Source organism: Nyctibius grandis, chromosome 9 (assembly GCF_013368605.1).
Source record: "Nyctibius grandis isolate bNycGra1 chromosome 9, bNycGra1.pri, whole genome shotgun sequence".
Lineage (NCBI taxonomy): Eukaryota > Metazoa > Chordata > Aves > Nyctibiiformes > Nyctibiidae > Nyctibius > Nyctibius grandis.
In genome coordinates, this window is record NC_090666.1 from 31,745,208 (window position 1) to 31,758,362 (window position 13,155).

The 13,155-nt window shown below is 43.0% G+C and overlaps 1 protein-coding gene across 1 annotated transcript in view; it reads right to left on the reverse strand.

The window, feature by feature from the left end:
* Positions 1–3,564: 3,564 nt before the first annotated feature.
* ADCY5 (adenylate cyclase 5) overlaps positions 3,565–13,155 on the reverse strand; it is a 221,425-nt gene continuing 211,834 nt past the window's right edge. The window contains exons 16-21 of the mRNA XM_068407629.1: positions 12,670–12,696; positions 11,694–11,826; positions 9,027–9,290; positions 8,476–8,680; positions 7,570–7,694; positions 3,565–6,134 (exon numbers count right to left, since the gene is read on the reverse strand). Of these exons, the coding sequence (XP_068263730.1) occupies positions 6,006–6,134; positions 7,570–7,694; positions 8,476–8,680; positions 9,027–9,290; positions 11,694–11,826; positions 12,670–12,696 (883 nt within the window). The 3' untranslated portion in view covers positions 3,565–6,005. The remainder of the gene's footprint in view (positions 6,135–7,569; positions 7,695–8,475; positions 8,681–9,026; positions 9,291–11,693; positions 11,827–12,669; positions 12,697–13,155) is intronic.

Consider the following 13,155-nt stretch of genomic DNA (forward strand, 5'->3'; position numbering starts at 1 on the left):
CAGTTATGCTGGCATTAAACTAATTGCTGATTAGCAGGTATAATGAACAAATGCAACTGTGGGTGTAATAGGAGACAGTTGGGGTTTTGTTTGCTTGTTTTAAGGCACTGATAAAAATCCCATTTCACAATGAAAATTTAATGAGCATGACTGTTCATTACCTGATATTACTAGGTGCTAAAAACATGGCTTTTGAACATGCTACTTCAGTTTGACTATAATATTAGAACTTGCTGAAATTTTGTGTGAGATGAGAAACAAGACACACCAGGCCAAGTTGGAGGCGAAAATTTACTGAAAATTCCCAGGATTTCCCATTTGCTTATACAAACTCAGTGTTCACAGAAATAGTAGATGCTTCACTGCTGATTTTACCAGATAATTGACTTATTAGACTTATAAAGATGAACTTAGGAAAGATGACTACTCTCTTGAATGTGCTTCATTTTAGTTTCAACTGCACAAGGCCATTCATAGTCGCTTGATTTTTCTGTGGGATTTAGTAGGAGCAGAGCCCACGTCGTGCTGTATTTATAAAGTAAGCCCTCTAAGGTTGGCGTGGGTCCATCCAACACCCACATACCAATACTTTTCTTTGAATAAAGTTTCACTGTTTACATTCACTTTCAGGAAGGGATGGCCAGAAGTTTGACTGACTTCCACAAGGTATATATAATGCTGTTTGAGGTTTGATTAACTCCGAGTCCCCTATTTGAACTTCTTTGCCTTTCATTCCCCATTTCCGTTGCAAGTGCTGTGATGTGATTCGTTTTGCTTTCATAGTTTTTATTGGAAAAAAGATGACCATTACCATCTGCAAACACTAAACACATGATGTTTGGATCAGCTTTTTGTCAGAATAGATAGCATTCTAGCTATGTGTTACGGCTTGCAAAAATCCGTGCTTTCTGAATGGTGTTTATATAAAGGGATGTATTAGAGGAGGTTTTTTTTTCCTGACTGGAGGTAATTGATGAGAAGGGTAGCAGCAGGGGGTCTGCTTCACCAGCAGTTGCAGCCCTGTGTTGACACGAGTCCAGCTGATCTCTCAACAGGCGTCTGAGGAAGCCTGGAGCGTCCGACTACTTGTGCAGTTCCAGTCACAGCTGGTCAAATATACTAGGTACCTGTTTACTTTCGTAAAGCCAAATGATCTCAGTGTCTGTACCAGTTCCCTTTACTTAACAAAATTGTAGTTCATCGGTTTTATTGATCTAAATGTTTGCTAATGAACTTTACGGAGCACTTTTGTCAATCAGTACACCCCTATTTCTTACCCTGGCATTACAGAGCTATTCAAAAGTTGTTCAGACCTTTTGGAGCATTTATGGAGTCTTTGTTTTCTTGGATAACATTTCTTCCTCAGAGGCAAAGCCTCCTGAGAAAGATAGATGACAAGCACACACTCGGAAGGTTTAAGGTACGTTCAGCAGGGGCTGCATAGGGGCACTACATGCTCTGACCTGGGCTTCTGGCTCAGCTTGCACTGGGAACATGTGAGTGATGCTGTAGGATTAGCCCACTGACCTGTATACTGAGCAGAGCTTAAGAACATGCCCTAGTTATCAAGCACCACTCAAAGCCTGAAAGCAAATGAGAACGTGCTCCATCTTGTGTACTGAAGCTGCCCCAGGAAGGCCATGAGGAGAGAGGGCAAGAGAGAAGGACGTTACGGGCTGGGTTTTCCTGCACTCGCCTAGCTGGGGAGGCCTGCTTTCAACATGACCTGAAATAATGTGACGTTAAATTCCAAAGGCAGAGCCAGCTCTACTCTGTCTTCTCCTTGCCCTTTTCAGGACACGATCTGCATCGCTTTGGTTCTTCAGGCAACTTACGGTGAGCCTGGTTTCTTAGCAAGAGGTGTGTAGCATCAAGATGGCTCTCGGGATCCCTTTATCCTGTTCTCTCCCGGTCCCCCAGGCATGGCTATGCCAGGATGCTGTGCTGTGCTCCTCGTTGAGCAGGTGAAAAGGAGAGGTGGGATGGTCCATTAGCCTGTGTTTCGTTTCAGACCAAATGGCAAGTCACTTGAAGGAGAGGGGAGCGTCAAGCAGACCTGAGAGCAGGAGGTTCTTGGCTCTTTTCCCCTCAGTAAAGGAAGGACTGAAGCCATGGTCCCGACGGCACGGCAGGGTTGCTGGTAACAGCTTCGTCCTGGGTTTGATGGGACTCGAGGTACACGGTGCCAGACCAGGTAAAGGAACAGAGTAACGTGGTTTGGCTGCCCCAGAACAGGCATTTTATGGCTTCTGCTGGAACTTGGGCTGCACCACACAAAAAGTTGTTTGCTATTAAGTGGGGAGGCCTCTGGAGCCTTCCAAGGGCACCCTCGGAGGGAGGAGCAGCAGCAGCAGCATATGTGGTAGGGTCTTGTTCTGTTGCACCACTGTCTGCTGTGCTGCCGGGGTGGGGGCGGTGGGGTGGCTGATGACACCCACCCAGTCTGGGATGATTATTGTTTGCTTATCTGTAAGTTGCATTTGATTGATTGTGTATAATCAGTTACTTCGGAAGGAGCGGCTGCCTTTAGGTTGTGAAGTGCTCCCCTCCCTGTGGTGGAAGGGGGTTTTCTGCAGGTACCAACGGCTCTTTCAGCCTGATCCTGCGTGGTACTCAGGAGCAGGGGTAGCAGTGCCTGGCTAAGGCTACACAAGTCTGTTTCCAGTAGATGGCAATAGTTATGTGCATCTGAAATTCTGTGTTTAAAGAAAAGATCTCAGGCCAGCTGGTTACAGGGGAAGGTCGCTCGCTTCCCCCTGGTGATTGTGCCCTGAGGAGCAGTCGGGAAAGTTAACAGAATGAAAATATTTGCCTCTGGGCATCATGTTTGGCCAGATGTCTGTCCATGTATGTTATGTAACGCACAGACAGCAAGGCCGGGGTTATTGGCAGCGCAGGACGCACATGTAAGAAATTTGGTGCGTCTCAAATGTATCATTTTATTATGTGCAGGCAGATATTTGATGTAGCCAGCTTTGTGTTGGGGAGAAGTGGCTAAACATCTTAAAATTCATCAAAATGCTTTCTGGATGGGAAGAGGATGTATTGAGGGAAAATAGTTCTGCCAGTCAGTGTGCACAGCAGTTCCAGTGCCTATAAAGACTGAAAATGTTGCATTGGCCAGCTCTGCTGCCTCCTTCCAGGTGTCCTGGAGAGGACAAGTACCGAGGTACCTGGGGAATTCTTTGGCAAAATACTTTTTAAAATACACACAATTTTTTAAAAAGATAGGACAGAAAAAAAATTAATTAGTTTTTAAGTTATTCAGTTATACCAATATATTTAATGCCAGTGCCACAAGGAGGCTTTGTCAGCTATCCTGAGACTAACGCTTCACGGCAAGTGGGTGTACAAGAGGGATGCGGGAGACATTCGCCGTGTAACCAAGCCCTTGAGGCTCTGTAACTGGGAATTGCGCAGTGCCAGTGTGGTCCAAGGGCCAGCCAGCCAGCGCTAGTCAGGAACTGGATATTTCTATGTGCAAAATCAATATCTCCTGCACAAACTATGCCTGATTGCCAGCCAGATGCAGCTAAAATAAAACAGAGACACTTTACCAGTGAAACAGTGTTTAATATAGTTAAATTACTTAAATAGATTTCAATTTCCATGGGAAATCATAACTGTATCCATTTTTGCAAGATCCAGAGTAAAGAGTGTGTGAATACCCCTTGAAATGATCATGACACACTGTCAACAATCACAGCTAGAGATACTGGGGACTTGAAATTTCATTGACAACACAACTTCATAAGATGAATCAAAAGTTAAGAAGACTGCAGACTTTCGTGAAGCAGAAAGCAAACCTAAAAACCGAGTGTATGGCCTGAAGGTCATGAAACTCAGTGAGGGGGTAAAAGGGATGGAAGGTGGAGGTGGGGGAGAAAGGCATAACAGCGTGATGCAACTTAAGTGTTTTGCAAACCAGCGAAGATGTAAAGGAGCAAAAGTATAGTACAAGGGCAGACTTGGCAGTTTTACAGAAGTCAATATACTATACTTTTCAGAGATGTTTCCTAGTGGAAGGGGGAAGGAAAGGGGCGATGCCATTTAAGCTCACGTTTAAATGGCTTTAATGCTCGGGTTATGCTTAGCAATATGGCAAATTAATTAAGACAGGCCCATGGATTATCACTTATTCTCGTTGTCGAGTAGGAAAAAAATAAATCACCATCACCATAGTGCAATCATTAAGCTCTTAGTATTACAATAATTCTGCCCTGAGAAGAGTGGAAAAGAACTTTATTAAATGTCAAAAGATTGGAGTAATTTTTAGTGCTAGCCAAATTCAATATCAAAACTCTCCCCTCATAGAATATAAAAAATATAGCTTTTTTTTTTAAATTCTTTTTTTTAATAAAATATCAAGGGATTTTTCTTTAATAGTTAAAAAAGTTACATAAATGATAAGAGTGAACTATTCATAAACCCCCCCCCACTAGTGATAAAGATGTCCAACACAATATCAATGGCATTGTATTTTAAGGTCGACCACCTCATATACACATTTGCCATCACAACCTTTTTTGAAGATCACCTGATTCCTGAAAATTGAAAATCTGTGACTCAGTTTAAATAAGTGTCAACTACAGGAAAGTCAACTCGATGTTGCAGTACATAGTTCCTTGCAATGTCAAATGGCAGTTACAACATCAGACAACTTCCATATCAGCAGGATTCTATTATTAGACCATCTATGAAAAATGACTTTTTTAAAGGAAAGTTCAAATGAGCTTATTTTTTTTTCTTCTTCTTATAAGAGCTCCTGTTAGAAGATTTGCTTAGAGCTCTTTTTAACATGTTTGACTGATACCGTCTCAGTAGCTAAAACTCAAAGGTCCTGTTTCCATCTGTTAAGACGCCACCCTCCGCTTGAATGCTGCATGGAACAACTGGGTGACTACCGCGTTTTGTTTTTTTCCTCTTCTTTGGGGCTGTAGATTTTTCTGGATTTTCATTTTAAAATACATATGATTCAGCCTGGAAACTCACCTGTTTGTTGTTGGTTGATTGTATAATGATAATCTGAAAACTGCCAAGTCTGTGTTCAGAGTATTATGCACAAAAAAAATTACACAAAAGTCTACAGGTTATATACACCTCCCACCACACCTTGGTGTGGACAGCCTGCCTTCTAATTTATATATAATTTACAAAATATAGAATTTGGTATATCTGTTAGATCTCCATGTTTTCAATATTACAAAATAAAAAATACAAAAAAAACCACAACAAATTTCAGGGGAGTTCCCCCCACAAAGCGTCTCTTGTTTACATCTAGTCTTTCCCATGTAAACTGATAGATACCAAAGAAGAGCACAGAAGACTTTTTAATAAATACGGTTGTAGAGCCATCTTTATCTCCATCTTCCCCTTCATCAGATGTGCCAGCCCCACTCAGAAGAGCAGTTATTTAGCCGTGTAGAAGGGAAAAGAGGGGGCTTGGGCTATCATGTCTTTTCATGCTAGAACATTACCGATGCCCTTCTAAAAGGCCTTTTTGTGTGCTGCAACAGTGGTTGTCAATTTTGAAAACCCATTCAAAACAGCTAATAAAAGCACAGTGGTACACCTCAAATAGCTGGCAGTATGGGATGGAAACATTATGGGAGTGCAAATCCATTCCAAGATAATGCTTTGTAGTGAATCATACATTCCTTCAACCAAGTAAATGTTGTGTTGTGTCAATAAATACTTAAATATCTTCTTATATCATCCTGTGGTAGCAGCCTTTTTTAAAAATTCCAAATTGATGTCTTATCTGTGAACTCTGTCGTACGCATCTTTGGTCGATTTAGCACTCAGCCAGGAACAGCTCCAAGGTGGTTTCTTTCGATTGCCTTTCATGATGGGTGGCCAAAGAGTTTGCTGATACCAGCTCTAGAGTCACGGTGTGAAACTTCAGCTGCGCTGCGTTTTCAGCTTCGCTGCCAAAAACTGATTCTCTTCTAATTCACAATCTTGGGTAATGCAAATTCCATCTCTGAGTGGTGCTGCAATCGGTGCTAACTAATCAGAGGCCCTTCGTTTAGAAAGTACGTGGTCATTTCTCCTTTGCCTTTGACCTTAATGACCCCTCGATATTCCAGCTGATAGTTGTTGGCTGCTAAAACCTGGTACATGTCTGTAGTTACCTGCAGAATGAACAAGAGTAAGCAGATTGTCATGCCTGCCACACAGTTGTTTCATTTACTTTCGGAGTAATCCACGGGCAAAATGAAAGTAGGATCAAGTGGTTCTAAGTTGCCTTTGCATATCAATCACTAAAAGGTTGGCACAAGTTGCAACACAACCTTTAGAAACTGAGAAATGACAGCAGTCACACGGGGCACACAATTTGAGGAGAACCACATTTTTCAAGGAGATCACAGGATAAAAAGAAATGAATCACATTTTTACACACATACCTGGCAGTTCAGGATACTCAGATGCATTCATTTTATCACTCGAGTGGTAGTAGGAAATCAGGTTAAAAATATTTTAAAAGTCCTCAAAAAAATGGCTTAAAAATTATACAGTGGATGTGTAATTTAGAAGGTGTCATTCAGGGGGTTGTTTTTATGGAAGAGAAGGTAACGGGCAATAAGAAAGACCGAACAAATGGAATAATCTAGCCAGCATCCAAATTCCTTGGGCAGATTCCATTAAAAAATAATCACTTGTGCTGCAGAATGACAGCAATTTAAATACCAGATTTCCTGAGATATTTATTTATTACAATGTATTTTCTCACCTTTTTTCAGGTGGCTTTAACTATTGCCACTTCTGGCTTCCTACTGCTGATTTGCTTAACTGGAATAAAAAATTGTTCACGAATTGTCTTGTAGGAAAGTTTAAAGGGTGTTGGATAAATATTGATCCAGTTAACTGACAGCTTAATTGGAAAGAAACAGCATGGCTTCGCCTCTTGGGTTTTACATCAGGTACTTGTAACTATTTTTACATCCCTTCAGTACTTTCCAAGGAATGACAATCTGTAACTGTGGACATTGGCTCAGTGAAAGCAGGACAGTGGAATTCAATGGCTGGAAAGGCCAAGGAGATGTTTGATTACAGGACAGTTTCCATTACCCTCTTAAACCATCCTCTCTCTAGTTATATATCCCCATCCTGCTGATGCCTGGATCCTTGCTAGCCTGACAGCACACATGGCATTGTGAACAGAGAAGGGAATCACAGAAACACGTACCTGAATCAAACCCTTGGAAAATAAAAACAACCTACAGTTGCACGTAGCTGAACAGCAAAGCCCACAGCACGAGTGAGTAAGCATGACAGCAGGTCTGTGTTCATAAGGCCAATGAGGCACTCGGGGAAGGAAAGTCAGCTCAGCACTTCCACACAGAACTAAACTGCAAGTTTTTGACCAAAGGTTGAAAAGTTGGTCCAGATTAAAAGGCAAAACTTGATAGTACCACTAGCATTCCCAGTTGGCTTTTCTTTCAGTACTGTGTAAATAAATGTATGGCATAAAGGAATAAAATGAAACCAAAATTCCAATTCTAATTAAGCTTCAAAACCTGTAAGTGGCACAGGGCTGGCAATGTAGTTTTCCAGTGAATTCCTTACCTGAATCCTGTCAGGCACACCTGTACTGTCCATTCGGCTGGCCACGTTCACTGTGTTGCCCCATATGTCATACTGGGGTTTGCGTGCTCCTATCACCCCAGCTACGACAGGACCAATATTGAGGCCTGGAAGGAGAGGAGAAATCTCACAACAGTCACATGTGAACCACATGAAGCTTGAGGCAAGTTATTGTTCAGACAATAAAAAACATCCTGAGGTTCATTGGTTCTAGCTGTGCTTTACCCTGACATCTAAAGCTACAGCCAAACTGTGAGGAAATGAACTTTTAAAGAAAAGTTGGCTTCTTTGATCCATTTTGCCTGTCTGACTGGCAGCACAGGCTGGATCTGCTCAATCCAGAGCTACTTTCCAGCACCAGATAACAGGGTAAGTTTTATTTCCCGTCTGCCAAGCAAGCTGCTCACTTGAAAGTCAGCATACAGCTGCTGCGATGCTGAGCGCCTGCGAGGCAGCAGCCCAGCAGCCTTCCAGAACAAACACCACACTTGACACCCTCACATTTCTTCTCCTTTTCTGTCTCTTTTTATTCCCTGACTTGAAAGGCAATTTAATGTCCAAGAATGGCACAGACAGGCACCACAGGGAGTGTGGGCAGGGAGTACGTCACAGGCAAAATGAGCCAAAGCTCCACCACTATGTGAGACCATGCTGTCGTAAGGGCTTCTCTGTGCCAAGGTCGGTTGCCCAACTGCTCCTAATTCTCCAGGGAGCTTCAGTAGTAATGCTGCTACTCTAACAGAACTGCTCTGATGTTTCAGAGAGGGCAACGTGGTCACCAGGCACAAGACAATTAACATCACTGTACAGCTAAGGTACTCTCCATAAAACCCCCAGCTCAGAATGACCACGACCTGTACTTAACCCTGTAAACACAAGTGACATTACCTATCTTCATCTGGAAGTTGTTGAATGAATGTTCATTAATGTATTTCATTTGGTCCATTAACCTCATGGCAAAATCAGCCAGAGCTTTGATATGCGTCTTCCCTTCCTTGTCGTAAGTGGAATCGTTCAGGCCTGATGCAGCCATATATGTACTGCCGATGGTCTTGATCTTCTCCAGCTGCCGAAATTGGTCTTCACTTATTATCTGTTTCACAAGAGCAAAAGAAGCAAATAAACCCTGACAAACACATACATGCTGGTAATGTCCTTGCCACGTGTCCTCCCTTGGCACAAGCACTACAAAGGACTGGACAGAGCCTCCACTACTCAAAAAGTATAGGAGGAAAGGGGATTAGATATTTGGAGGAGTGACAAGGGAATAGAAGGCATTTTAATGGGAAAAAAAAAAATAAATTAAAGACTTCTAGAGCAAGGAGAAATGAACCATGGCACAAGGATTCAATAAGCCACCCTCCTTCAGGAGCTCAGCAAAGCCCAACCAAACTCATTGATTCAGTTTTCTCTGTCCACCCAGATTTTCTGCAACTTACTTCATCAAAATCAGCAATGATCTCATTGAGCAGTCTTAGACACTCCACCCCTTCGTTGTTGGCCTCCAGCTCCACGTAAAACTCTGAGAAGTTGCTTATGGAGGCGAACATGACAGCCACGCACTCGCAGGACTGGTAGTAGAGTTCATCATTTCGCCGCTCTTGAGCCAAGAAATGGGCTGCCACGTCCTTCGGCAAAATGTTGTGGAGGAGGCGTCTGTTATAGGCCTGAAGCTCCTCCATTTCTTCTTTCTCTTCAGTGGCCTAGTTTAGGAGGGAAGAGACAGTGATGTGCTTACTCTTTTGGTAACAGCTCTGGGAAGGGGAAAAAGCTGAAAATGAACTTGCAGGGAGGACAGAAACAGAAGAAAGGGGGAAACTGCAAAGGAGGGCAGAACCAGAGAGATGCAGAAACGTGTGTTTTGCAGTGGAAGATGGTCCATCTCTTTGGGTGCACATATGTATGTAAAAGCAGGCACAGAATAACACCAAAATCCAATATTTCTGGGCCCTGAACTGGGTAATCTGTACAAGGTCTGTTCCTTTTGAGGAACTCCACTGCCATCCTTCCATCCACAAAAACACACATTTGGCTTTCCCAGTCAAGCACAACAGGTTTCAAGAGGACAAAGACAGATCATCATTGGTAAAGTCTGACTGCATGAGTGGCATTGAATTATAATCCTCTTCCTCCCCTCCCCAAATGCTCACGTAGCTAAATAAAAGGACCCTCCTTTTTCACAAGGTTTGCTGAGGTGCAATGAGGGTGGTGAAGTACAACTACCATGGAGCCCATGAAATAGGCCAGTCCGACACTCTGGAGAGGACTTTTCACCAGCCTGTAAAGCCCATGTCTGCCGTGGTAGTGGGGGTATGTGCAGGTGACAGGGAATGTGAGGAGGATGGGTTGTCTTGTTTCTGTGCTAACGGGCATGGATTTGGGTTTAATGTTCAGATGGAACCAGAGCTTCAGGAAGCACATACCTTGGATGTACCCAGGCCACCTAGGATGTACCTAGGCCTAGGTGACTAAAATAAAGCAAGCATTTAGAGTTCACTAGATTAATCAGACTTCAGAACAAGATTTGATTTCTCTTTGCAGACTTGCACAGTACCAGCATTACCTCAATTCATTGCTTCTGGTTTGTAGGTAAAGGTACAGAGGTGTGTGTACTGATCACCTCTCTCTCCCTCATTACCTCATGGCAGCACTATTTCCTCCCCTTTGTTTTACTTTTTGCCATTTTGAATATTTCTGAGCAAAGGAAAAAAACAGGGTGAGGCAAGGACTAGGGACGGTGCAGCTGAGACAGGGGCTGCACAGAGCAGTTTGGCTTGCAGGAGCCTCAAAGAGCTGTCCTGTGTATAGCACCCTCCGCTTCAGCAGAGGCATGAGGCAAAATGTACAGCTTTTTGAAATAGGTTTTCTTCAAATCTCTTTTTTTTTTTTTTTCAATGACTTGTCATTGCTGGAGAGTTTGAGCCAAAAAAAAGGAAAGACTTGCCTGGCACACTTGGGCTTTGGCATGGACAAACACAGCTCAGCCATACTCTCTAGCCCTCACTTCGTGAGGGGAGAAGGATAATCTCCCCACATCCCTTAAGTACATGTTGGTAAAGGCACAAACAATACTTGCAAAGCACTTGCAACTTTGCTTGTGGATGCTGGTTTCTGAAACAGGACATTTGAAACTCGAAATGAAGTTGAACGAGGAAGGACCTCATTTATGTCTGGATAGAACAAGAAAAATACTTCGCTCTGCCTGGGGAAGAAAATGCTTCAGCCAGCTGAGCCCAGACCTGGAACAGGCAAGTTGGCTCATCTCGTCCATTGTTATACCATTTATAAATGAGGACAACACTGTTTATCTGCTTCACAAGGAGCTTTAATTAATTGGTGCTTCCTCAGTGCCTCCTACTCAAACCACTGAGACCTATTATTAGAATGATGTCCTGCCATCCAGAAGGTAAAAAAAAAAAAAAATCTATATAAAACCTGCAGTCCTGTGGTTCCCCAGCTATGAGTCCTGGGCAGAGCTGAGACCTGTCCTGCTTGCTTGAGAATCACATACGATGCCCCAATATCACTCGTGGCACAAGCAGTGACAACATTAACACTGAACCCAGGGACAGGAGTACAGCGTGGTGTTGTCTGTAGTGTGTTGGTTATCCAACGCTGCTGTCTGGGGGCTAACAAGGGCTGGGTATCAAGCTAGTTCCCACTGCTTAACAAGAAAGTGAATGAAAATGCAAGTGTGAACACAGCAAACTAAAGCTCACTGGGAAACAATTCAGCAATGGCTATGAGCTTCTTGTATTCAAATATCATGTTATATTACAGGTTCCTGCAACAGTGACAGACTCAGTTGCCCACATTCATTAATCTAGATCTTCAGATCTATAACCCTTTACTGTGGGGACCATCCAAAGTGCATTTACAAGGAAACAATGGGTTAAAGTAAATAAATAACCAGGATGAGAAGCAGTGAGTATGCAAAGTACCAAAGAACAGCAGAGCATTACTAGTATGCCCAGTTATGTGCCAGGTCCAGATTAAATTCAAAGGCACTTTATAACACTCCTCAACTCGACCGTGAATAGCTCAGTAGTTTTGTGTTAATGCCAATGACTGTGTGTGCTCCTCCCACACAGCAAATGCTCGCTAACCTGGAGTTTCCAGAGGAAATCAAGCCTTGCAGTGGATTCCACTTGCTGGGCATGCAAGTACAGCGCCAGGACAAAGACGGTAATGATGACAGGGGTCACAATCTTCAGTGCAACTCGTGTCATCGCTGGAGAGCTGCAGCCAAGGAAAGAGCAGAATTTCCCAGTTAGTCTCAGCGTGGAGGAACACAGCTTAGCCACGCAGTTCCCACTTTAAGGCTAACCAACCTCTGAAGAAAAGGCTTTTTTCTTTCCCCTCAAAGCACTTGTTGGTAAAGGGACAAATAATACCTGCAGAAAGCTGAGGACTTTGGTGCTGGTTTCTAAAGCAGTAATTTGAAGTTGGAAATGTAATCCAACTTCTTAAAAAGGGTTAACATCAATATAAAAGCCATTTTTTAGAGAAAGGCCGTACGTGCTCAGCCACCACTATGCTTGGCAAAACTGAAGTGCTGACAGCTCTTCAGACTGTATTCACTATGTCTCCTGCACTGGCTTCCCCAGCCTTCTAAGTCTGGAACTGTTCTACACTTACTGCTTCTCTAATGAGGCACTTCTTAATGGCCTTTGTTTTGTAAGTAAGTATTCTATAAGCTGAAAAGAGCACTAAGACACATTCCCATCCCTTCTGACAAGCAAGTGAATATAAACTGTTACATCTGAATTACAGAGTTATACAGTGTGAAAATATTATTTTGATAAACCTTTGACTTGTAATTATACGTAAGCTCTAGAAGATGCTCTATAAAGTGAGTTGACATAAGTCCCACAGAAAGAGTATGCTCTGAGAGTAGCTATAATACACAAGGGCAATACTCTGCCCACTTAGGGCATTTCCACTGTGTTGCACCAGCTCACAGCAACGCATAGGGAAATACCAGACACTGCTGGTCAGTCAACGTGCTGGTATTGCACCTTGTGAGCAGAAAATGCTTATCAACAAAACCCCATAAAAATATTTCATGCCAAAGTGACTCACCATGGTAACGTTGCATTTACAGACATGCTGGAAAAAAAAAACCAAACAAACACAAACAAGGTTAGCAAAGTGTTTGGCTCCCGCCAGCACCTGTTCTTCTGTACATCATTCAAGTTCAACAGCACCTCTGCAATGAGGCACCACTAACACTGTGGGGGGCTATAGCCCTTTCAAAGCAGCAAACTACAAAAAGATGGGGGGGGGGGGCGCAGAGGAAAAAAGGTCATCTAAGCTACACTCAGAAATCCAGAGTGATGGTGCAACATGGTTAATGTGGTTAAAATATCTAAGAAGCATTAAGAGCCAGAGAATCATTTGGGATTTTAATGTCGGTGTGGGATGCTTAGCAAATGCTTGTGCATCCATCACTACTTCATTAGGTCAGGCTGGAAAATTGTATCTAAAGAAGGAAGCTTTGGGCTAATATCTCATGAGGAATAGCTCCTCTCTTACCCGTTTATTGTAACATGGAGATGCCTTTAATTC